The sequence below is a fragment of the Rhamphochromis longiceps genome, linkage group LG17 (assembly GCF_057381845.1).
Source record: "Rhamphochromis longiceps isolate RC_006_pf linkage group LG17, R_longiceps_female_GT1.1, whole genome shotgun sequence".
Classification (NCBI taxonomy): domain Eukaryota; kingdom Metazoa; phylum Chordata; class Actinopteri; order Cichliformes; family Cichlidae; genus Rhamphochromis; species Rhamphochromis longiceps.
This window is the reverse complement of record NC_140573.1, coordinates 36,522,917-36,546,790: the sequence shown is the minus strand read 5'-3', so window position 1 is coordinate 36,546,790 and position 23,874 is coordinate 36,522,917. Positions and strand designations below refer to the sequence as shown.

At 39.1% G+C, this 23,874-nt stretch overlaps 2 protein-coding genes across 8 annotated transcripts in view; both read right to left on the bottom strand.

Moving 5' to 3' along the window:
* Nucleotides 1-63: 63 nt before the first annotated feature.
* On the bottom strand, nt 64-17,923 carry LOC146650097 (troponin T, fast skeletal muscle isoforms-like). The gene is made up of 17 exons (XM_085386239.1): nt 17,825-17,923; nt 14,723-14,782; nt 14,623-14,630; nt 14,511-14,534; nt 12,175-12,198; nt 11,589-11,612; nt 11,347-11,361; nt 10,886-10,909; nt 10,621-10,651; nt 10,447-10,507; nt 8,768-8,884; nt 8,571-8,648; nt 7,537-7,650; nt 7,292-7,404; nt 7,034-7,124; nt 4,051-4,088; nt 64-256 (listed from the first exon to the last, which is right to left on the bottom strand). Exons 2-17 carry the CDS (start codon nt 14,764-14,766, stop codon nt 217-219), a joined length of 846 nt encoding a protein of 281 aa, XP_085242365.1. The 5' UTR covers nt 14,767-14,782; nt 17,825-17,923; the 3' UTR covers nt 64-216.
* Nucleotides 17,924-19,428: 1,505 nt separating this feature from the next.
* The window catches only part of cald1a (caldesmon 1a), a 68,216-nt gene continuing 63,770 nt past the window's right edge, over nt 19,429-23,874 (bottom strand). For 5 of the 7 annotated variants that reach the window (XM_085385910.1, XM_085385909.1, XM_085385912.1 and 2 more), the window contains 2 exons: nt 23,782-23,818; nt 19,429-21,033 (listed from right to left, as the gene is read on the bottom strand). In XM_085385910.1, the coding sequence (XP_085242036.1) occupies nt 21,020-21,033; nt 23,782-23,818 (51 nt within the window). In that variant the 3' untranslated portion in view covers nt 19,429-21,019. The remainder of the gene's footprint in view (nt 21,034-23,781; nt 23,819-23,874) is intronic. The other 2 variants (XM_085385914.1, XR_014908080.1) reach the window with 2 other exon arrangements.

The window sequence follows — 23,874 nt, the reverse complement described above, 5'->3', positions numbered from 1 at the left end:
GAGGATTAGTGAAAAGAAAAGAGTGCTTCATTTCTGAGATAATTTAACATGAAAACACACAAATAGGCATAAAAGCACAAGTCTGTTTATTGTTTGTAAAGGCTAAGGGCTAAAAGGCACAAAACTGAGATTACTGAAGTGCAGATTGAGAACAAATTCCAACACGGGCACTCGTGGTGAGATGGCTCCTCTGAGAATATATGTCGACGTTTCCATCTATCTCACTCTGCCCTTGGCCTTTCCTCTCCCTTTGGCGCTGTGAAGTCAGACAAAAATATTCAACTGTTCAGCATGTGTGCATAGATGAATATTTTTAAGTTAAACTGCATAGTTTACACCTATTTGAACCTCCGTACGGCATTTTTCCTGCTATGGAAAGCATTAAAATTAAAACAAATAAGCTACTGAAGTTGTAATCATGAATAAATATGAACCAATTTACTGATCTTAAATCAAAAAAATAAGCAGTATTTAATAGAGGTGTGAATAGACACTAGATTTAAAAAAAAAAAAAAAAGACTTGATAACGATAAGCCGGATTTGGAGAAAATAAACAATGTTTAACTATTTAATGCTTATCTTCCTTCACCTGCTTGCAGTTATGATTATTTCATAATGTCTTTTAATAGTACCCAGGGAGTAATTCTGTAGTTTGCTGGCATACATGGAAACATTATTTTCAAGAAGCAAAAAGCTAGCTAAAAAGATAGCTAATAGCTATTTTAACCTTTTAGCTAATGATGTAAAAAACACATTTAAAGTACATGTAGCAACATTGATGTATGGATAAAGTGGAATTGTTAGCTGACAATGCAAACTAGCTGGAAACATAGTCCAGTGAAAACGTTTTCAGAGCAGGGGCGGATCTAGAGAAATTTGGTTAGGGTGGCATGGAAATCAAACGGGGTGGCAAAATCAAAGCCATTTCTTTACACATTCAGGCGTTACATTCTGTAATATGTACTATATGTGGTTAAAACTGTGTTTTCCAACCTTTTGCAGCCATGTATTTCACATATTTTGCATCAGACAAATCACACAGCACACCACCGAACAAAAATGTCACAAAAAGCATATTGATAATTTTTCCCCGCGCACCAGGCATAGCGAAATTGGTTTGGTTTGTATACCTTTTTTGCTTTCTTCTGACCACTACTCATCCTAGGGCCTTTTTCTGGGTGGGAATTTTCTCCAGGACCCAGGCCAGATTGACTACTTTTTTCCTTTTCAAATATTTATCTATTGCTATTACGCGCTGCGTCGTCTCACAGCATGACTATTATGGATTTTCTTCTTTGTTTTCTTCTGTTTTACTGGCAGTTGGCAACTCATTTAATTACAGCAGGTAGTTGTACTGCCCTATAGCGAAGGAGAATGTAATTGTTCTGATCGCTACTCATGCTGGTTGCTTAGAGTATTTATCAGGTGGAACCAGATAATCTTCCACGGCACACCTATGTGCCGAGGCACAGTGGCTGGGAAACAAGGTTAAATTACATCAAATGCAACACATTTACATATGTTACACATTTCATATAAACATTGTAACTTTCTTATTATCTTTAGCCCAAAATATTTACATATTTCAGTAACATAAAGAAATTTTAATTTTAATTTTATGTAGTGTATAGCCTTTATAATAAATAACCATGTAGCCCAATTGTAAGTATAAAATCCAGAAAGCTACACAACAAGAGGTGGATCAGTTAGAAATACAAGTCTAACTTTTTATGTTTCACAATCTTTTTGCTATTTATTTTTTAGTGGGGTGGGCACCTTATGCACATGCCACCACAGTTAATCCGCCCCTGTTTCACAGGACTTTACGCCCTTACTACCTTTACTGTGTTTACAGTTTTTAGAAGGCAAGTAGCATGACTTATTTATTCATTATTCATAACCATTTATTACTTCAATACCATTTATTACTTGCACAGCTGCTCTTATTGTTCTATATTTCTTCATATATTTTCTATATTGTGTATTTTGTTACAGTTATTTTATTTTTAACTTTAATTTTTATATTTTATTTTATTCTTTCCTAGTTAAATTTGCCCTTTATTTTAATTTTCATATTTATTTCCTATCCATAGTCTTTTAGTTTAGGTCACGAGTAGTTGTCTAAGCATTTCACTGCATATCGTACTGTGTATGACTGTGTATGTGACAAATAACATTTGCATTTGAATTTAGACAGGTTTCCAGGAGAAAGCTGCTTCTCTTTAAAAAAGAGCATAACAGCACAGCTTAGATTTGCAAAGGTGCATCGGAACAAACCACAAAACCTGTGGAAAAATGTCCTTTGGACAAACAGTGAAGAGTTTTGCCCATAATGCACAGCACAGAAAACGAAAAAGCAGAAAAATAGCACAAACACCTCATACCAGCTGTCAGATGTGAGGCCATTGTGTGAGGCAAGCTAAAGTTTGGCCCAAACTGAGTAACAGAACAGGACAGTGATCCCAAACACAGCAGCAAATCTACCACAGAATGGCTGAAAAATAAAAGAATCATGTCGCAATAGCCCACGCCAAGTCCAGACCTCAACCTGAGTGAAATGCTGTGGCAGGACCTTGAGAGAGCTATGCATAAATGAATGCCTGCAAACCTCCATGAACTGAAGCACACTGTGGGTGGGCAAAAGTTTCTCCAGAACGATGTGAGAGTCTGATAAAGCCAAACAGAAAAAGAAGGACTTCAAGTGGCTGCTACCAAAAGTGTTTCTACAAGCAAATGAATTATGGGATGTGCACAGTTTTTCACAGGACTGTAAAAGCTTTTTTCACATGATCGTACACAAGCATAAACATTAAAGTATAGAAACTTTCAAGTAGGGTTAAAATATTTGCCTTAAGGTATGACCACAACTTTGACAATTTGGATAAATAGTTGAAAATAAATATATGTCATATAAATTACAATATAATCAATATAATCAAAACAAGCTGCGGTTTCATTTTAACCAAATAAAAAGAGTGGAAATGACATTTAAAATATCTCGTGCCATGTTGGTACCTCAGTGTCTGGTACTTGAATGACAGTACATATCCTTGTCTGCATATAGATTGGTTTTGGGTTATGTTTCCTTAGTGTTTATACTAAGTGGGGCCCCATGTGCTATATGAAAATAAGAGGGACAGCAAGAAAGAGCTGTGATAGATGAAAGGAAAGGGCAAATGCCAAAGCATCATTCTATTAGACAGGGACAAAGGACACAATTTTATGCTGAACACAGCTGGCAAACGATGACTGTGTCCTCACCTTTGATGTGCAGCCGCTGTCTGTTTTGCACCCTTGCCCATAAGATCTGATACAGTCATAAAAATACAGGCTGCTTCGACACACAACTCACACTGTCTGTCCTAATTTTTGACATACTTAAAATCAAAAACTGAAAAATGTAAAAGATGAAAGGGAAAGATGAAAAAGTGTTGTAACAGCATTTAAGAGAATATAAACCAGAAAAGATGATAAAAATAAATAAAGGAAACTGCATACAAGCCTAAAAAAGGTTGCAATACACAAGAACTACAAGAATTTCTATTAATGAGGTGATCCTTTTCATGTCTGTTTCAAACAAAAAGAAGTTTGGCTACGTTTTCACGTGCCTGTGATAATTTGTAGCCCAGCTAAGACATCACGCTCCCAATTAATATTATACAGCATTATGTGAATTTTGGAGGCTTTGAGCGTAAGAGATAAGTAACATGCCCGAGAAAAAATGTATAAACGACCAAATTCTTTCTGAATAATAGAAATCCAATTTTCCCAGTGGGCCAAATGAGCAACTGAGTTGTGTTGTTGGCTTCACCAATAAACTGAACACAGATGTGCTCAGTGTTAATGTCATGTCTTTATTTAAAAAAAAAAAGAAAAAAAGGGAGAATTAAATCAATTACCCATCCCTGGATTAGATTTCTCCGGGAGTGTTTAATCGAAAGGAAAAGCAAAATCACCTTGATACACAACAACATTTTTAAAGAAATTCTAATGATGCCCTTAGTGCAAATATGAGCCACACCTGAAGGGTGGTTCATAGATGTTACTTACCTCTGGCTGTTCTGAACACGAACCTGGAGCAGAGTGATCTGTAGAGGAAGAAACATGGAGGACATGCTGAGTCCAGGAAAAACAACAGACGCCAGCTGAGCCAGAAAAAGAGGATCTTCTGGTCCTATGGAGTAACTAGCTAACAGCATATTCTCCTTCATAATTTTATGTCCGCATGGCAACCTGTTCTGTGAACAGTCTATATTTAAGACATATTTTAAACAGACTGAAAGCTAATATTCGGATTACTGCTCATGTGTAACTTGGTGAATGTGTAAATCAAATAGTGCTTCCAGACACACAAAAGTAAACAAAGATTTTAGAAAGACTTTATTGCACCACACTGAATATGAAGCTACTTGCCTCTCCCCTATGTAATAAAACCTCAAATACAGCATCAATGGCTGATACTCAGTTGACAGTTCCAAGTAAAAGATTTGGAAAAACCACAGTTGCCATCTGCTTTAAATACACAACATTGCTAAAAATGCTAATGAAAAAGTCCCAACATAATGCAAAAACAAATCTGACATTCACATTCTGTCTTACAAATTTAAAGTGAACCTACTATACCTTTGTTATTTTCTGTCAATTATATAATGTTGGACATTCATTTCCAAAGTTTTAAATAATGAGGTCCATGTATGCACAAGTAAACCTTGTAAGGCTTCAAACTACTTTAAACGCTATATTTCAGACATTGTTTCCTAAACTTGGCTCTCTCTGATGTCACTGAAAGCGGATATGCCTAATACGTCCATCTCAGTCGCACAGCCTAGAGTATGAACACAGCAGCCCCACCCTCTTTTATTTGTGTGATTAGTTGACTCGATGTTTAAACCTTGCTGCCCTTGCTAATCAGCACCAGATTAGCTAGTACTAAACATATTCATGTACAAAGGCAGGTAAAGCCTCAGAGGTGTTACGTACAGTGGCACTGAGAGGCCAAACGGATTGCAACTTAAGAAAACACCAGCAATAAGAAAAACGCTGCAAAAGCACACAAAAACCAAAGGAAATAGGAAAAACGAAAACAGAAATAGGATAAACGAAAACAGAAACAGGAAAAAACAGATTTCCAAAAGCGCAAGGGAAGTGTTTCTGGGGAGACAATAACCCGACGGACCAGTTGCAGGAACCAAAATATGCTAAGAATTGCGCTGGGAGACACTTAAATGAAGAGGAGGATCTATCGCTTTTATGAGGAAAGAAAAAATGAGAGGTAAGTGTGTTAGCCTGCCATTAGCCTAAAAATCCATCATCAGTATTATATCAATCATGATAAAACACGCCTACCACGTTTTGGGTTCCTGCAACTGGTCCGTCGGGTTATTGTCTCCCCAGAAACACTTCCCTTGTGTTTTTTCCTATTTCTTTTTTCGTTTTTCTTGTTTCCGTTGTTGTTTTTCTTGTTTCTGTTTTGGTTTTTCCTATTTCCGTTGTGTTTTGTGCTTTTCTTATTGCTGGTGTTTTCTTAAGTTGCAGTCCGTTTGGCCTCTCAGGGCCACTGTAGAGTTAGGACACCACTGGCATCCCTGACAGCTAGCTTCACCTCCCTTTCTTACTGGACACTAGCATGAAAGTAACCAAGGCTACTGTTGCTAGCACTGCTAACATTAGCTCAGCTGTACAAACTAATCTGACACTGTGTGTATTTGCATCATCATACATGGTGCGAAGTGCTATGCAATTTAGCAACATTTGAAACCCTATGTGCTGGGGTTTTCTTCCTGTTAAAACCGTGTTTTTCCTTCCCACAGTTACCAAGTTGTCTGACTGTTTGGGTTTTCTTTCTGATATTGTAAGGTTTTACCCTACAATGCAAAGCACCTTCAGGCAACTGCTGTTATGAATATAAATTAAATAGAATTAAACTGAATGAGATCAATAATGAGGCAATTAAGGGTTTCATGTAGCTCCTAAAATGTACACAAAATATTTGTTTGGCCAATTTTGATCTTTGTACATTTAATATGTGTGCTTTAAAATGTTTTCTTTAGATTTTCTGTCTTTTAGACTAGTTGACTAGCCTATTTTTTCCACCAGCAAATTAGTCAGAAGGCGGCCTTAAAGAAAGAGAGAACATAAAACAGCTTTTATTTGACAGTGAGTTAAATGTGATGGTGTGCAAAAAGACCCGGTATCATGTAAATAAGAATTATTTTGAATTGTAAATCATAAAAAGCCCACAAATAAAAACATGGAAATCGCCATATCAGGGAACCACGGACTCTTTTCCCCTTGGACGCCTACTACTGTCATAATTCAGGCCTCCTTCTGGAACCGAATGACTTTCTCCCTGTACAGCTTAGTAGGGCTATTATTGGAAAAACCCGGAACCTATTTTACTGATTGTCAAAGCACGTCTTTATAAATATATACTGAGTTGCCAAATCTTGCCATTAAGGATACAGGAGAGGTCATCAGATGTTGTTTTTTTAGGTTAAAGAGTTAATGTGAACCTTGTAATATTAGATTTTTGTTCTGCTAAGGGAATTAGAATCTTAGAAACAAAGGAAATAATTTAAAAAAAAACCCTTTTTCCTTTGTCTTGTGTCTCTGCCTTCTTGTAAGTCAGACCTCAAGTACCGTCTCAACTCTGTACTGTCTCTTAAGGTCCAGGATTAAACGGCCACACGCTAGCTTCACCAGCACACACCACTGTTTTCACCTCCTGTTTATAACTTACTCACTCAGCGGTCAGTCAGCTCTGGTTCAGCCCTTTGAGACTCAGTTTTTGACCCTTTGACACACAGACCAAAAAACCAGAAGGCTCAGACTCGTCTTTAACAGTTACTCACAAATTCTGCTGCTCAGTGATGCAGATCTGGAGCCAGCTGATCATTTAAATAGAATGACTTTGCATTAAGTTTGATTACTGTTAGCTGATATTTTAACAGGTGCAAATAAAAGCTTGTAAATCAAAAACCGGTGTTCACTATGTCATTGCACGGCACGTAATATCCCGAGGCGAAATACTTACATCATATTTCTGTCTCATCAGTGTCTTGGTGAAGTCAAACTTCTCAGCCTCCAGCATCCACAGCCACTGATAGAGCTCATTGGCCTTCTCCCTTTTAATCAAAACCAGGAGGAATATAAAAAGTGAAAACCTAAAGGCCAAAAGGCTCAAACTGTAATGGGAGGTAGATGAGAGTTTATGCACCGCCAAATCACCTGCAGCAGACTTGAAATGTGGATTTAGGTGTTTGAGCAGAACTGTGAACAGTAGTGTCCTTACTTCAGTTTGTCCTCGTTGAGACGCTCGACGTTGAGAGGTTTCTTCCTCTCCGCCAGGATCTTTCTTTTCTTCTCTCTCTCCGTCTGCTTCTTCGCTCCCCGCTTTCCGTCTTGCTGTATGTGAGATTTAATGAACGTGTAAAATAAGGAAGAGACCGCATTTACATAATAAACAGGCAAACTGTGCAGCTGATCATATTTCCTATTGCTTTGAATGCAAATGTGTGCGCGTGTGTGATCACTCACCCTCTGCTGGAAGCCAGAGTACTGCTGAGTCATGTTTGTGAGAGCCTTCTTCTTCTTGGCATCCTCGTCCTGCTTCCTGCGGGCCTCTTCCTGTTCCTTCCTCTCCTTTTCTTCCTGTGACACGGATTAAAGAACAGAAAAGAGAAAATGAAACCATCTGTCCACTTGTCTTTCCAGCCACTAAAACAGGACTGAAGATAGCATCCTCCAAACGTTCTGACGTCCTCTGATGTCATAAAAAAGAATGTAGCGTCCATTGTCGTTCATTCTCAAAAAGTTCAGAATATTGTTTTTATGTGAGCAAGGCTATTCTATTGTGCAATCAAGGTTATTTTGCACATAAGATTAACGTCTATGTGCAAAATACATAAATAATATTTTTACTGCCACTTGGGGGCAGCAGAAACAAGCTGTGAATCCATCACTGACATACCGGTGGTCTCATGTTTTAAGATAAGTTAGAGCACTAAAATAAATTTTCCTACTTAAATTCCAAGCATTCACTTGGAGATGTGTTTGTGACCATAGCAAGTTTAACACTAGTCTAATACTTCTGTACAATTCTGGCTCCTCTTAAGAGAAATATTTGGCTCTACACTTGCTAACAACGCCTTTCTCCTGTGGCTGAAAATGAGGCTTTATAAAGAATCAGTGAGTCAAATATCATCATTTGACCCATTGTTATTATTAAAAATGTTGAGGGCAGGTTTAAAGTAAATTGTAAAATGGAAAGCAAATATCCGAGTGCAAAGACTTTGTGTTTATCCCAGTTTATGGAATCTGATTCAAACGTAAATTTTCACTAGCCATTAAAAAGCCAGTGCGTAACATTATATGAAAACAGAGGACAAACAGATCCAGGATGGTTCTTTTTTTTGTTGTTAATTAGGCTTTTGCAGACTGTACTCTAATTCTGTTCAGGAACGTGAGTAAAACCACAGCGTGTCAGCTCCTGGAGGCAGGACACTCTTCGTTTATTGCAAACATTATCACATTCTGAAAAAAGGCAGAGGCAACTGCATCTAGAAACTCACAGCAAGCCGATTCTGCCTCTCCTTCTCATGCTCGGTTCTGATCCTCTGTTGCTCAGCTCTCTCAGCACGACGCTTCTCCTAATCATCCATGCCCACACGCAAACACAACCACACACACGCACACATAAACAGAGTGTAATTGTTTGCTGGGTGGTGCATCACTGTAGCGATCTGGCACGCTTTCCTGGAATACTTACAATCCTGTTAACGAGAGCGATGAGCTCCTCCTCGTCCTTCTTTCTCTGAATGAAGTGGGCCTCGATCAGAGATTGCAGCTCAGTCAGATCCTTCTCCTGACGCTTCCTGTGGATATCCTGCAGTCACGTATAGATGTTTTTAGTTCTCTACTGAGCACGACTCGTATGCATATCATCTCCAGTACTGGCTTCACGCTAAGATCTACATTTTGGCAAGGAAAACAGGCAGACACCCACTAGTACAGTCCTCAAACATGCAGCACACATGAAACTTGATGATTATATACACTAACTGATCCCTTTATTACTGCATGTTAATACAAATCTCTAATCACCCAATAACTTAGCACATGGCAGCAACTCAGTGGTTTCAGGCATATAGGCATGATCGAGAAGTTCAAAGTTAGTGTCAAGTAAGGTGTTTAAAGTGACTTTGGATGTGGCATGGTTGTTATAGTATTTTGAAAATCTGCTGAGATATTCCCACACAAACATCTCTAAGGTTTAGAGAAAATGCTCGGAAAATAGAAAACATCCAGTGAGCAGTGATTCTTTGGGTGAAAATGCCAGAGGTCAGAGGACAATGGACACGATCCTTCCTTCAGGAACTCAAATAATCCCTTGTTACAATAAAGGTATGCAAAAAAAGCATCTGTGAACACACAACAAATTTAACCTTGAAGGAAATGACAGCAATACAGCAGCAGAAGACCACACCTGGCGTCATTTAAGAACAGGAACCAGGCTATCATTCACAGAAGTTGAAGAATAGAAGATTGGAAAAAGGTTGCCTGGTCTGATGAGTCTTGATTTCTGCTGTGATGCTCAAATGGTCGAGTCTGAAATTGTTGCATAGGCAACATACCAATATGGATCCATTTTGTCTTGTTGTGCATCAGCGGTTCAGGCTCCCACAGTGTGGGGGCACACTTTAGGCATCTTAATAGCAACTGAGCATCATTTAAACACCACAGCCTACCTGAGTGTTGTTGCTGACTGTGTCCAACCCTCTATAACCACAGTGTACCCATCTTCTGATAACTGCACTATGTCACAAAGTTCATTTGCTAGTTTAGTCATCCTAAACTACTTTCTTGAACATGACAATGAGTTCACTGTATTCAAATAGTCTTCACAGTCACCAGATCTCAATCCATTAGAGCACCTCTGGGATGTGGCAGAACAGGAGATTGATATGATTGGCGAGTAGCCGAGAACTCTGCAGCATCTGTGTGATGCTGTCATGTCGATATGGACCAAAATCTCAGAGGAAGGATTCCAGCATCTTGTTGAATCTATGCCACCAAGATTAAAGGCAGTTTTGAAGGTAAAAGCGGGTCCAACATGGTACTAGTAAGGTCACCTAATAAAGTGGCTGCTGAGTGTATCTTTTTAACTGAAGAGGACCAGTACTTATAACCAAAGCTTTATCAAGAGCTGTGCTTCACACCCACTTGTAGATACATGCAAAAGTCAGATAAGCCTTTGATTATGTCTTTTTAAGTGTGAGTCCACCTACTCATTTTTTAATTAGAAATTAATAATTTTCTATGTTGCCAAAAAAAGAGATGTATTCTAAATTCATATTTAGAAATAGCGCTGCTCTCCCCATCTAACTCCAAGGCAAGCCATGTTGAAAAATGCCACACTGTTTCTTTAAATTGGCTTCAGTCACTCACATCAAAGTCGACTTTTTCTCCCTCAGGTATCTTTGGCACAGTCAGCGGTGGTGCAAACAGCCTGAAATATAACATCTCTGTGTTACAATGAGAGGAACTTTGAACAACCTTATTGCAAGTTGGATAAACTGATTAAAATTCAAATAACAAAAAAAAACCAAAACCCAGCCCTACTTTGGTTTAGGTTTGGATTCATCTGTCATATCTGCAACAGGGAAAATAATAATATATTATGGGTGTATATGTGTGTATCCAGTGTCCTAAAAATCTTTATTTTATTGGATTTTTCCATTATTTTAGCAGTGATGGAGAGCATCTGTGGATTTTTTATTTCCTTTTGTTTGGTTATCAAAGGCGGGTTGAAGACACCAGACATTTTTGGTAAACTAGAGCAGTGATCAAGCTATTTTCACAAGGCCTTATCAGCATGTAAAAGTACCTTCATCCACAGCTGGAGACTCGGCTGCAAAAGGACAAAGGAAAATGTTAGTGCATCAGCAGGTGGAATGCAAATGGATTTCCTTTTATTATTTCCAAACTCCATTTCACTCAGCTCTGATATTTACCCTGTGTCTATTGATATGAAAATCTTTCTTGCATGTCAGGGTCGGAAATGGAGTCTAAATCGTTTCTGTATAACGTGTCAAACTAGAGTTGCTCTAAGTACTCTCGGGGTTGCAAGCCATGAGCCTTAGTTTACCTTGAAACAGTGGAGGCATCTCTTTGATAAATGTGTATCAACCATAAGGGCCAAAATAAAATTGGACGATATTGAGATATTTACGCTGCAAATGAATGCCTCGGTACGGGAGAAAATCAAAACAATTGGATTTTATTACCTGACAAAGATGCGCACAAAAACAACTGATATAGTCTTGTATATGCACCCGTATACATTACCGTCTTCTGCAGGCTCTTGGCGAGGGCAAGGCGAGGAGACAGTAGATGAGGATTGCAGGAAATGGAAAACAACTTATCAGTTAAGACTGCTCGTAGATGGACAAGGCGCTGAACACATTTGTTATGTTTATTAAATAATAGAACGCTAAAGTTAAGGAAAATAACAAGAACAGTTGGTGATGAAACCCTCGCAAGAAGGCCGTAATTTCCTATAAAGCTAAAAGGGAAAAAGAGGTCATTACCTTCAGCTGTTGAAACCGGGGGTTCTGAGGGGTGAGAGTAATGAAAATATGATTAGATGCTGTCACTCTTTAATCGATGCAATGCATTTTCCTTCTTAAAACAATCAAGACATGTTTGCCGTGGGATAAACACGACTAAATGAATGTCAAACATGTGTGATCTGAAATGAAAATTGAATTTCAACACCCAGAGCTCTTCTTGCATTGCACGCAGTCGCTTTTGTCTGAGTAGGTGTCTCTATTTTTTTTTCTTTTTTCAAAGATCCTGGCAAATAAATCTGCCAAACTCAGCAGGCAACTCCTGGGAGCCAAACATATAATTAGCGAGTACTGAACATAGGAACGTTTATAATGATTTAGTTAAGGAGGTAATGATGAAGTGAATGAAGTATCGTTTCAATTTGATGTGGAAACGGGAGAGACGATGTTAAAAATCATTTTTTTTATATTTCAGTGATCTCATCTGATGTTTAGAATGGTGCAAGTTTATGAAATTAATCATAATTTTTCTCCATAAATATTGTTACAATCGAGGAAAAACATTTCTTCACAATGGAGGAGAAAAAAATGTACAAAGAAGAATTACCTTCGACTTCAGGAACAGCTTCTTCTGCAAAGCAAGAACAGTGAAGTAAACTTATTGAAGTAAACTTCTGTTGCTCTTGGGTGAATACAACAACAACACACAAAAAAGGGCATGATACAACAGAAACAACCACAATAATATCCCACAAGTGTGTAAGTAAAGAAACATGCTTTGTTTACAAACAAAAAAAGTCATACAAACCTTTTTCTTTCAGCGTCTCCATGACTGAGTGAACAAAATATGGATTAGTGGATCAATGAGACTCTTGCAGACAGCTTGCGGCTGGGTTTTGGTCACACTCTGAGCACTGTGATGTTGTCTCTTGGGGGGATGCACTGAGAAGCAGTGCTGGTGTTTGACATTCATTTTGAGCAAAGCCAAAAACTGAACCCGAGAGCGGTTTGCAACAGGCCAGATATCAAAGCAAAGCCTGAGCACATGTTTTATATATCACTGTTACCACACGCTTATCAGCGCTCCTCTCCTTTACAAAAGTAGCCTCTGAATGCTTCAGTGTAAAAGTTCTCCAAAATGAAAAGTTTGATAAGTAGGGTAGCAGCAATTTCTGTTGGGCATGTACTGTCACAGCTCAGGTACCTTTTGATAGAGCCAGGCTAGCTTTTCTGTTTCCTGTAATTGTGGTTAATGGGAGAAGTTTTGTTAGGGTAAAGAAACCAAGTTTACTTGGTTAAGTTTGAGAAAATATTGTGGTTTGGCTAGCCAGTCTGACATGTGCATATTTGTGCTAACCTGAGCTAGCAGATGCTCCCAAACTCATCAAGCTAGCCAATGCAACCAAATTGTAAACTGTACTATACTACACTCCACACTTTATTAGTTCCACTACTACTGGGTTGGACCTTTTTTGCTTTCCCAATTCTCTTAAGCCTCTGTGGCATAGATTCAGCAAGGTGATGGGGACTTTCCTCAGAATAAGGGTGGATTGTCATGTTATTATTGCCAAATTCCAACCCTATCTAATATCACAGCAGACACAGAGACTCATCAGAATAAGTTTTTACAGTCTTCTGTTTTCCAGTTTTGTAAACCCTTACGATTTATAGCCTGCTGCTGTGCAATTTAGAGATGCTCTTCTGCATACCTTGGTTGTAACGATGATTATTTGAGTTACTGTGATCTGACCATTCTCCTCTGACATCAGAAAGGGATTTTTCTCCCAGAGAACTGCTGCTCAATGGATATTTTCCCTTTTTGGGGCCATGGAGATAGCTTTGTGAGAAACTTTCAGCAGATCAGCAGTTTCTGAAATACTCAGAATCAACGACCATGCCATGTTTAAAGATTCTCAGTTTGAACTGCGTCAAACAGGTCATTTTGACCATCTCTGCATGCCGCAATAAGTTGCTGACACATGATTGGCTGCTTAGATATTTACATTAATGAGCAGATGAGTAGGTGTACCTCTTCAAATGACTGGTGAGTGCAGTTCTTAAAATGAGTCCTTTCCAAAAAAACAGATGTTATGCAACTCATAACTAAGACTAAAGGGGTCTGAAGAAGGGCATATCAAAGGTAGAGAGAAGTTTGCCTTTTTTTCTTCTTTTTAATTTTCTTTCACAGCTGAGCTGGGTTTAGGAGACAAAGTACTTGGTTATGTTTAGAAACAGACTGTGGTTTGGCATAAAACACACCCTTTCAATAACATAACCATGATTTAGAGAGGCTTACTGGAAGAAAACCTTCACTCACATTAACATTATTGCCTGGAAATATGTCACGTGACAAGAGACGCTTAAGCATGGACGTAGGGGTAAAATTACTGTACAAATACAATAAATATATGGGAATCCATCTTATCTGGAAAATAGCTGTTTTGGGGATAGGTGATTTAAAAATGCTGCTGCAGCCACTGAGAAATTAATATAATTAAATGTGAAGCTATTGCATAACATACCATCATTTAAAAAGAGTAAGCCTGGTGTATTTTAACAAAGGCCCATGTCGCTACAGGCACGGTGGAGTGAAAGTAGCATATTTAAGTAAACTTTTTCTCTAAAAGTCAAACTGATTAGAAAGAGTCAAATCGGCAACCTGGTTAGTAAACCTGTCAGAAGACTAAAACCCACAGTACACTGTATACATACTGAGATGAACTGTACAGTCCTGAAAATGTCACGGAGACATTTCCAATATAAACTGACGGCTAAACATGAGCTGACACATCGGTGTTGACAGAGAGGTTGTTAACATTCAAAAAGAAAACACACACAGCCAGCTTGCTATGGCTTTTTATCCCTGACAGCAGACACTGTAATGGCAACAGACACACCAGAAACAAGATGAAGCACACGCAAAGCCACTCAAGAAGCCTTTACCTTCCTCTTGCTGCGTCTCTGCCTCTGAGCAGACATAATCAGGTCAGCGTATAGAAGCGAGGAATGACATTTTGGTATATAAAGAGCAAATTCTCACAAAACCTTTACTTACCTTCCTCCCTGAAAATGCAGGAAGCAAAGACGTAAACTTTAAAATCAGCTGATTTTGTGTATTTATAGCTGTGTTTCGAGGGCGTAGTGAAGGTACTCACAGAATCTCCTCGATAACTTCTACTTCTAGCTCTTGATCACACATCTTGGATCACAGTTACCTGCATCGGAGAGCAAAACATCAAAAAGTCGCCACACAAATTTAATTTGATACATTTTTACATAAGAAAAGAAGCAGCTGTTGAGACAACACGAAATCATACCCACACGTATCCATCCGGGTCATTAGGGCGTTCACATTTATTTGTACATTTCACAAATTTTCGTGCTGTGATTGCTCTGATTGTTTTCTTGACATCTCATTGCCTGTAATGTTTTCACAAGCCCTCGAGATTTTTTCCCCCTCGAACAGATGGATCAGATCTTTCTTCTTTTCTTCTCCTTTCGGTACTTTTATCATTTGTGCAAACAACTAAACCAAAAATCCACAAAAAAATATTTAAATTAAAAAAAACAACTTGGCTACATGCTGTGAGATTGGAGCAGTTGTAGAATCCGAAACGATTCCACCATGGGCACTGCAGGCAGAGGCCCAGGGCTTTAAACAGCTCCAGGCCTAATCCTCAGCCATTTCCTTTTGGCGCTGATCAAGGCTGCAGTCAGCCGACTAGAGTCTGAAAAGCGCTGAAAATATCAGGCTTGCATGAGTTCTTCGGGGATGCACTGATGTATCTGCAGCCACACATATTGCATTGGCTTTGATACGTACACTCATAAACAGTTTCCCAGGTACTTAAAAGGCTTTGAAGTAGTGCAAGAAATCTCCATCATAACAGGTGCTATTTAGCGTGATGGCAATGCTTAACTTAATATATTTCTTTTAAAAGCAGTTGTATTTGATTTCAGTACAAGCTCGGTTTATTAAGCGGCCATTACCCTCTTTTTGTTTACTTAGAAATCAATTTTCTTGTCATGATCTGTACTACTCAGGCTGAGTGGCTGCTGTTCTGAATTTCGATTTCTAAAGTCTTAGAGGGCAACCTTGATACAGCCATGAGGATGTCATGAAGGTTAAGCTAGACTTGTAACAAAAAGATTGTGTTACAAAATTGTAGCGTGGGGTTTGAAAGAAGTGTGTGTTCACCTAACGCATGAGTGGACTACTGTTTTGAAGGCTGATGCTTGAGATTTCAGATGTAGCCATCTTGGCACATCTGTCATTCACTGTAATATTAAAAAAAATGTATTCAGAATAGAAACAAAAGCCAAAAGCTGGGCAAGGTAGAGGGGTGGATCTGATTCTAGTGATGAAGCCCATTAATTCACTAAGAAAACAGTGAATTAACTGACTTCTATTTGGAACCACAAAAGTTCCCCCTCAATGGCCATTAGAATAAATGCAAGTCTAAGGCACTTCTGCATTGTTTTTACATTTTATACCTGGAAATTATACATGGTTTAAAATCTAAATTCATATTTGAATTGTTTAAAAACTGATCATAAAATTGCCTCTTTTATTGTGTTACACCAAAGTTTTGAAGTATTTAATGTATTATGGCATTTTCATGGAAGCAGTAAGAATGAACATAATTTTTCACAGAACTGTATCCAGCCCCTGAAAACGTTCTTATTCACAACTTTATAGATAATCAGATCATAGGTCAAGACATCTCAAGCTCCTCTCTTTTAATTTTTCATCGTTTCTTTCACAGGAATAGGATATAGTTTTGTAAATACCTCCCTCTGTAAAAACACAACCTTTATTTTGATAAAGAGCACAAACAAATGTATTTCTGATGTCTTTATCTGTTTCTCGTGGAGGTCCTTCATGAAAGTAATCATTGGTGTATCCCTTTGAAATCAGAGAAAGCTACCTAACATTAAGAAAATGAAATCATACATAGAGTAAAATTCACATAGGAACACGGTCGATCCAGCTTCTGTAACAACACCATCAAAATGTCAGAGTCAAGGTCATGCTGCTCAGAGGAAGGGATTCAATAAGGTTCTTTATATGTAACAGTTACATGTCGGAAATATGGTTGCGCAGAGCACCTCCTGGGGCCGTGTTTTTTTTCCACATGCTTATAAATCACCGAACCGTAAACGCCAATGTCAGTGGGTCAGAATAGAAGGACCGAGGGCGAGGGTCTATTTATAAGAATAACAGAGCAAGCTTTTGAACAGGTGCTGAACAGCTCCTCCAGACAATGGGTTTGGCTCACCTCGCGCATACTCACAGTAAATCAATGAGCTGTGACTCAGGCTATTTTTGCCATTGCAGTTTGGTCAGCTGATTGTTTGGGGAAACATTTTCACAATACCTCTGGGTAGACTCTCTTGCTTTTTAAAGTCATATTTGGTAACAGATATTTGTTCTCATGCACACGTTGAATGGATGATGAAATAAAATTAGCTCCACATCCCCAGTTCCACCCTCGCTCCCACTGCCTGGATGCCGTCCTGACCAGCTGCACATTCAATCTCTGCACGCCATATTTACACCTTCTGTATATGGTTACTGCCCCAAATGTATGCTTCTGTTTAAATTCTGCTACATATGTGCTCAAATTCACACATCGCGGCGCCTGTGGAGGCCCCAGTGTGGTTACTTGTGGCACTAAACTCAGCAGCTGACGTCAAAGGGCCAATGCAAAGGAAGAAAAAGTGAGCGAGACCAAGAAAGGTAGAGAAAGCTGAAATGAAAGAAGGCCATCTGGTTGAAGAATAATACTAACTGGAAACCCAGAAAGAATTCACAATGTATGAGAGCTGTCATGGCCGGGTATTAAATGTGTATTTGCTTTAATGAATGCGGTCAGTCCCCGTCTGGCTGAAACTGTGGAACAACAGAGAGTCTGACAGCGGCAAGAATGTTGCGGGTGCTGGTTTCAGCATTAGGCAGCATTAAGTTAAAGCCAAAAGCATGCAACCAACTCCAAAGTCTCAGGAGCGAGCTTAGCACCTTCCACAGCGTGATATACACAGTTTGGATTAGAATACAGAAAAAAAAGAAGAAGTCATCATAAAAATGGCCAAGCCAGTTTGATCCATTACATCTCACTACGTATGAGTAACAGGTAATCGTTTGATCATGCTGATGGGTTTTACGTATCTAACTCAGGAGCGCTTTAATTGCAATTACCGGTATTGGCCTTTTTGACATCATGCACCCTGAGATGATGGCCATGCTCAACTCTTACCTCCTATATATTCCTTGAAGAAAAAATGGGATTAGCCACAAGTACTGGTCTTATTCTTCAGCTGCCAGACAAAGACAAGTTCAATCATCTGCCTCCCAACCCACAGCGCACACTTAATACAGCCCTGTTTGTCATGTGACCACATATCTTTTCTATGACTGGTCAGGATGGTCAGTTCTATTGTTGGAGGCAGACAGATGAGTTATACCTGGACAGACATGCTGCCTTTGAGTGCTCACCGTAATCCGCTACACATGATGGGAGAAATTGGAAATACTTTTCACTTTAGAGTCATTTTAAAGAGGGCTGTCAGAACGTCATGGTTTTTGTTCCTTTAGAGAAATGACACCACAAAGCTGTGCTCTGCTGGAGTGGAAGTACAATTGCCTTCAAACTTGTACCTTCAATTACACCTCAGCCAAATAATTTCATACAGAAACATGTTTTTGCGATTTTGACCATCGTCAAACTCATTATATTCAACTTTTTCCAAGATTGCCTATTATATATTAATTTTAAGGACAGGATTTCTAGGCATAGCCAGGTGGAGGTGTGTTTCCACTTTGGTGGAGGCCTTATCCAGTGAGCGGCAGTTCTGCTGTAGAAAATGCCTTGAGCAGATACAGGAGATGAGAGGAGAATGACCAGACTTCCCCCAGCTGCTGGGAATTTGGCATAAATAACACAAATCCATGGACCTTTTATTAATACCCTTTCATTCTGAAAGCGAACAGGGTCCAACCTAGTACTAGCAAGGTACTAGATTAGGGGTGGGCAACTCCAGGCCTCGAGGGCCAGTGTCCTGCAGGTTTTAGATGTGTCCTTGATCCAACACAGCTGATTCAAATGGCTAAATTACCTCCTCAACATGTCTTGCAGTTCTCTAGAGACCTGGCAATGAACTAATCATCTGATTCAGGTGTATTGACCCAGGGTGATATCTAAAACCTGCAGGACACCGGCCCTCGAGGCCTGGAGTTGCCCACCCCTTTACCAGATCGATCCTTTTGTAGCGAGTACTAGCAAAGCATGGGTCCATCCAGTGGTGGTGGTGTCATGGTGTGAGGGTATTTTCTTGGGCTGTTTCATGCCAATTTAATTCAATTACATTTTATTCATGTAGTGCCAAATCACAACAGTTGAGGCTGTTTATATTGTAAAGACCCTAAAATAATAGAGATAAAAACCCCAACAATCAGATTACCTCCTGTGAGGAAGTACTTGGCAAGAGTGGGGAGGAAGAAATTATATTATATATGGTTATAACACCAGATATTGTTGCTGACCATATCTGTGCCTTTATGACCAATTTAGTACCAATTCTCTGATGGCTGCTTCCAGCAGGACATTGCACCATGTCACAAAGCTCACATCATCTCAAACTGGTTTCTTGAACATAATAATGAGTTCACTGTACTCAAATGTCCTCCACTGTGTTCAGTTCTCAACCCAGTGGAGCACCTTTAGGATGTGGTGGAACAAGAGATTCAGAATACAAGAAACAAAGGCAGTTGTGAAGGCAAATGGCAGTCCAGCCTGGTACTACTATAGAGAAGCATCTGGTGAGTGTATTAAGTGAAGGTGTGAAAGGAAACTCAACAATGTGGAATACCTCAATGTATTTATTGCTGTTGTTGAGTCAAGGTTACAATGTTCAACACATTCCTCCGCTTGGAAACTGCCTGCTTGTATGACATTTGGAGAGAGACTACAGATAATGTATTCTGCATAGGCTTAGCGCTACACAAGGAACAAGTGTCTGGTTAAACATGGAAATTTAAAAAGTGGACACAAGGCTGTAGAAAACAAAACAAAACACAACATTATGAAACCATTACATTAAAAAAAATACAAAAACGTCACATTTTATCATGCTTAAAAATATTTTGGTCCAGCTCCCCTGCTCTTTTCAGGAGCCATGGAATGTGATTGTCAGATTGTTGAGCAGTAACACCGATCAATTTAATGCACTGACAAACAGTTCATATTCTTATAAGCTTGTGCTGCGCGAAAACGTGAAAAATCACAAGTCAAAATCATGCTGAGCTGCTAGGAGGCTTTAAAGTACTGTACCTCGGCTGTCCTAAATGCTGTCATTGCAATCATAAGGCCAGAAGTTTTAGATAGTGGTAAATATCCTTGTTACTATGACCTTGCTATATGTTTAGGCACCCTGATTTTACTTTGTATGCCCTCAATATGAAAAGTATTGCTGAGCATAAGAGTGTGCATAGAGGCAAAAAAGAAGTTAAAGGCAGATTAAAAAAACATGTCCTACATCATAAAACTTTAAGGCAGCAAAGGCACCACGTGCAACTGCTTTTAAGAGGAATGTCTGAAGATGTTTTAAAGTGTTCGAAAGCTAGAAAGAACTCAAACCCCCCCCCAAAAAACATTAAAACATAAATTAAAAAAAACAAATGACATGAAAGGACAATAAATGTCAAAGTGGCCTTCTGAATATCCAACACTCCTGTCACCTTCAAAATCAACTGCCTGTTGGTGAATGAATAAAAAAAGCAAAAAATACCTTTTGTTATAAGTATACAGATGTTATATATGATACAGTATGATAGGTCATAGTCAAAACATCACATGTGCTAGCATATATTACTCAGACCATTGCTGCACTATTGGTAAGACAATAAAAGTGAAATAAGCTAAACTCTAGAAGTGCTTATATTTCTATCCTGAACAGGTGAACGTTGAATAATATAGCATTGTGTGAAGCTTTTGCTTTAAATATAAATAAAAAAAGAGAGAGATGGAAAATATTCTGAGGGAGAGAAGTGATATCGCCCATCTCTTTGGAATGTGGAAACTTTTGAACTCATCCACTCAGCACGGAGTACGAGACATAAATCTTAATTCTATTAGTTTTATTGTCTTCCTGGCAGGATTTTATAAAGTAATTAGTGATTTTAAATGTCCAAATTTCACAGCATTTTGTTGTTATCATACTTTATTTTTTTTTAATTTTTTAGAAAGCAGAAATTATTGTGCAAAGGCACTATACGTGGTAAGCCTATAACAATATGCTGATGCTGTTTCGGTACAGTGCTCGGACAGTGTCTGTCCTGTCCCTGCGTGCTCTTGGGGGTCCCTCCTGGGGGTGTGGCATTTGGTTCTTAAGGAAAAGTCAAAGAAGATTCTTGGATTGTCGTGGTCCCCAGCTTTAGTGGCTCCTTCAAGACATTAGTGTCCCATACCTATCGAAAGACACAAAAACGAGTACATCAGTGGCCTGACTCCAAGTCCATATTCCCACACAGGTCTGTGTTAAACCAAGCAGTGAGGTGTTTAAATTTGGCTCCACAGAAGTCTGAGTTTATTGGACTTGTTTCGACTTCAAAACAAGGAGTCAAAATAGTTTTGCTAATTTTCCATATGGTACTGTGGAAAAGTCTTGACTCACCACTCGTCTTTATATTTTGATTACAAGGAGCAAGACTTTGGTGAAATATTGTTGGTTTTGAGCAAGAGTTCTTCAAGTTTCCCGAAGGTCTTTTATATTTTTTAAAAGACCACCCCTTGTAACAGAGAAATTAACTTTTTTGTTTGTTAAGCTACCTAACGCTGACCTATGAATCATTTAAGTTAAATGGAATAACAGACAGCTTAGCAAAGAACCAATTTTAAAGAGTAAGTCGTGCCCTTAAGAAACAGGAAACAATCCAAGCAAAGACCTAACGCAGGATCTGAAAGATGGCCTTTCTTTGAATCCATCTACTGATCACTAATATCAGAAATGCTCCCAGTGGAAAGAAGTCATGTCAAGTCATGACACAGAGGTACTTCAAATTACATGAGAACTGGTGTCAAAATCAGTGGCAAGTGAACCTATGGAGCGATGATTACAAATTATATTTTTGGTTCAAGTCGTCATCAAAATATATATGAACAGCAGTGAGTACACACACATCTGTAATGATTTGGGGAATGCATTTCAGCCAGTGGTGTTGGGGTCTTGTCAAAATTGAGGGAATTATGAATGCAGCAAAATACCTTCCATCATGCAACAGAACGAGGAAAGTGTCTGATTGGCAACAGCTTCTTTTTTCACTGTGACAATGATGCCAAACACACTCTCAGTCCACTACAAACATATCGGGATAGAAAAACACACACCAGAAAACTATCAGTCATGGATTGTCCTCCCCAGAGCCCAGATCTCAACATTACTGACACAATGTGGGATTGTCCTGACAGAAAACGATGCAAAAGGCAGTAAACATCCAGAGAAGAGCTTTGAATGTCCCCTCAACAAGCCTGGAGAATTACTCCTTAAGAGATGACAAAAACTAAGAGTACAGATTGTGTTGAAGAATAATGGTGACTTTCACACTCATGAGGATTGTACACAATCTGTTTTTGCCTTATATGCTGTACTTCAATGTTTCAATAAAACACTGCACCTATTTTCCATTTTTCTATCAAACTATAAAGAAATGAGGAGTGGCTTGAGATTTTTGCATAGTATTGTATTTCTAGGAACATGATTGTTATCGTACTAATTTTCAATTCAACTTTTCATTTAACACCATCATCAGGTCAAAACGTTCAGTTTCTCCAGTTAACCACCAAATTATTGCAGATGTTTTTTTCTCTCAGCCCAGCAATCATGCTAACAGGTTTACTGACACGACTGTTTGGCTCAAAGCATTGTTGTTTTTAAGCACTTAGTAAGTACTTATTTTTGTTCCCTGTTTCATAGTTCAATCCAACATCTAAAACAAGCCACATAATAATATTAACAGAGGTCCTAATGCCATTCAAGACCCTTGGTTACTTCTGATTTATTAAAAAAGTCGAATACAAGCAATTCTTTTGAATATTTCTGCATTGTTGAAGGACAGCAGATAAGTTGTGCACCCTGATTCATAAACTGCTACACTCAGTAAGCATTGAATTCTACCTATTTTCAAGTGTCTACATAATTTTGGAAACTCTCCAAGCATGTGGAGAGCGGGTGGGCTGTAAACTTCCACGCTGTCCACTCTGGTGTCAGATGTCTGTACGGTGTGACAGCCAACTCTTAGTAAGAAATAAAAAATAAATTAATTAATTAATTAAAAAAAAGAAGAAACAAATCCTTTCTCATCCTCTGAGTCAGACTGCTATGGTGTGCTAATCTCGAACATACCAGTTATTAATGTGACAAACCGGCTTGGCAGGAATGCTGCTTGTAACGCTGCCCGGATCTAAGCAACAGACGTGGACGTGTGCAAGAGTGGAAAAGCTGAAAGGTCTGAGTGGTGTCAAGAAGGCTGTTGAGAGCATTCATAAAGGTGAAATTGGTTATGTGTGCGCGTGTGTGTGTGCTCTGAACAAACACCGCATTACGCTGACATGTGTGGAATCTCTCAAGGCCAAAAGCTCTCTTCTGCCTGAGGAGGAGGAGGCTGTGCTCGGACCTGATTTTAAAATAGCAAACAATGTATGGGTAAGTGGCATCCTAAAGCAGCAGCCAAACAAAAGGCCAAACCGCAAACCGAAATACTGCACGGCTGCCTGTGGGAGGACCAGTTATGCGCTTTGGAACACACGGTGTTGTGTAAGTCAAAGCGCAGGTGAGGTCATGCCTCTAATCCCGACAAAAATTAAAATGCTTAAGTGCTTAGACATGTGTCCAAACAAACACAAGTGGAAAAGTTTGCTGCTGGGGGAGTCAAGCGAACACGTGAATTTCTGTCACTCCTCGCTTGTTACAAGAAGCTCCTGCCTGTACACAATGAGATAATCGATGTCCTTGTCCTTTAGTCGATTGTCTAACTTCATTTCCACATTTCCACCTCAACTAAAGGATTAATTGTGTACCCCTGTGGATTGAGGAAATCCCCCAGTCTTTTCAATTACACAAATGAAGAAAGCAGACAAAGTGGCCCAGCTCAGAATGAGCCAGTGAAGTTGAACTCTTCAGAGCGGCCGCACGCATGCCTGTGCGTGGAAAAACTCACCATTAGCAACTGATTTGGTCTCCCCTCTGCCTGCCACCTGGAAAACACGAAGACAAGAAGTTAATGAGCCAGCGAAGATGCAGAAAGACTTCC

Excerpts from the sequence above, each read along its gene's own strand:
- LOC146650097 (XM_085386239.1), bottom strand. The coding sequence starts at position 14,766 with ATGTGTGATCAAGAGCTAGAAGTAGAAGTTATCGAGGAGATTCT. Across the intron at positions 12,199-14,510 it reads AGAGACGCAGCAAGAGGAAG|AAGAAGCTGTTCCTGAAGTC; the intron begins GTAAAGGCTTCT and ends CTTGCTTTGCAG. Across the intron at positions 4,089-7,033 it reads TGATGAGACAGAAATATGAT|ATCACTCTGCTCCAGGTTCG; the intron begins GTAAGTATTTCG and ends CTTCCTCTACAG.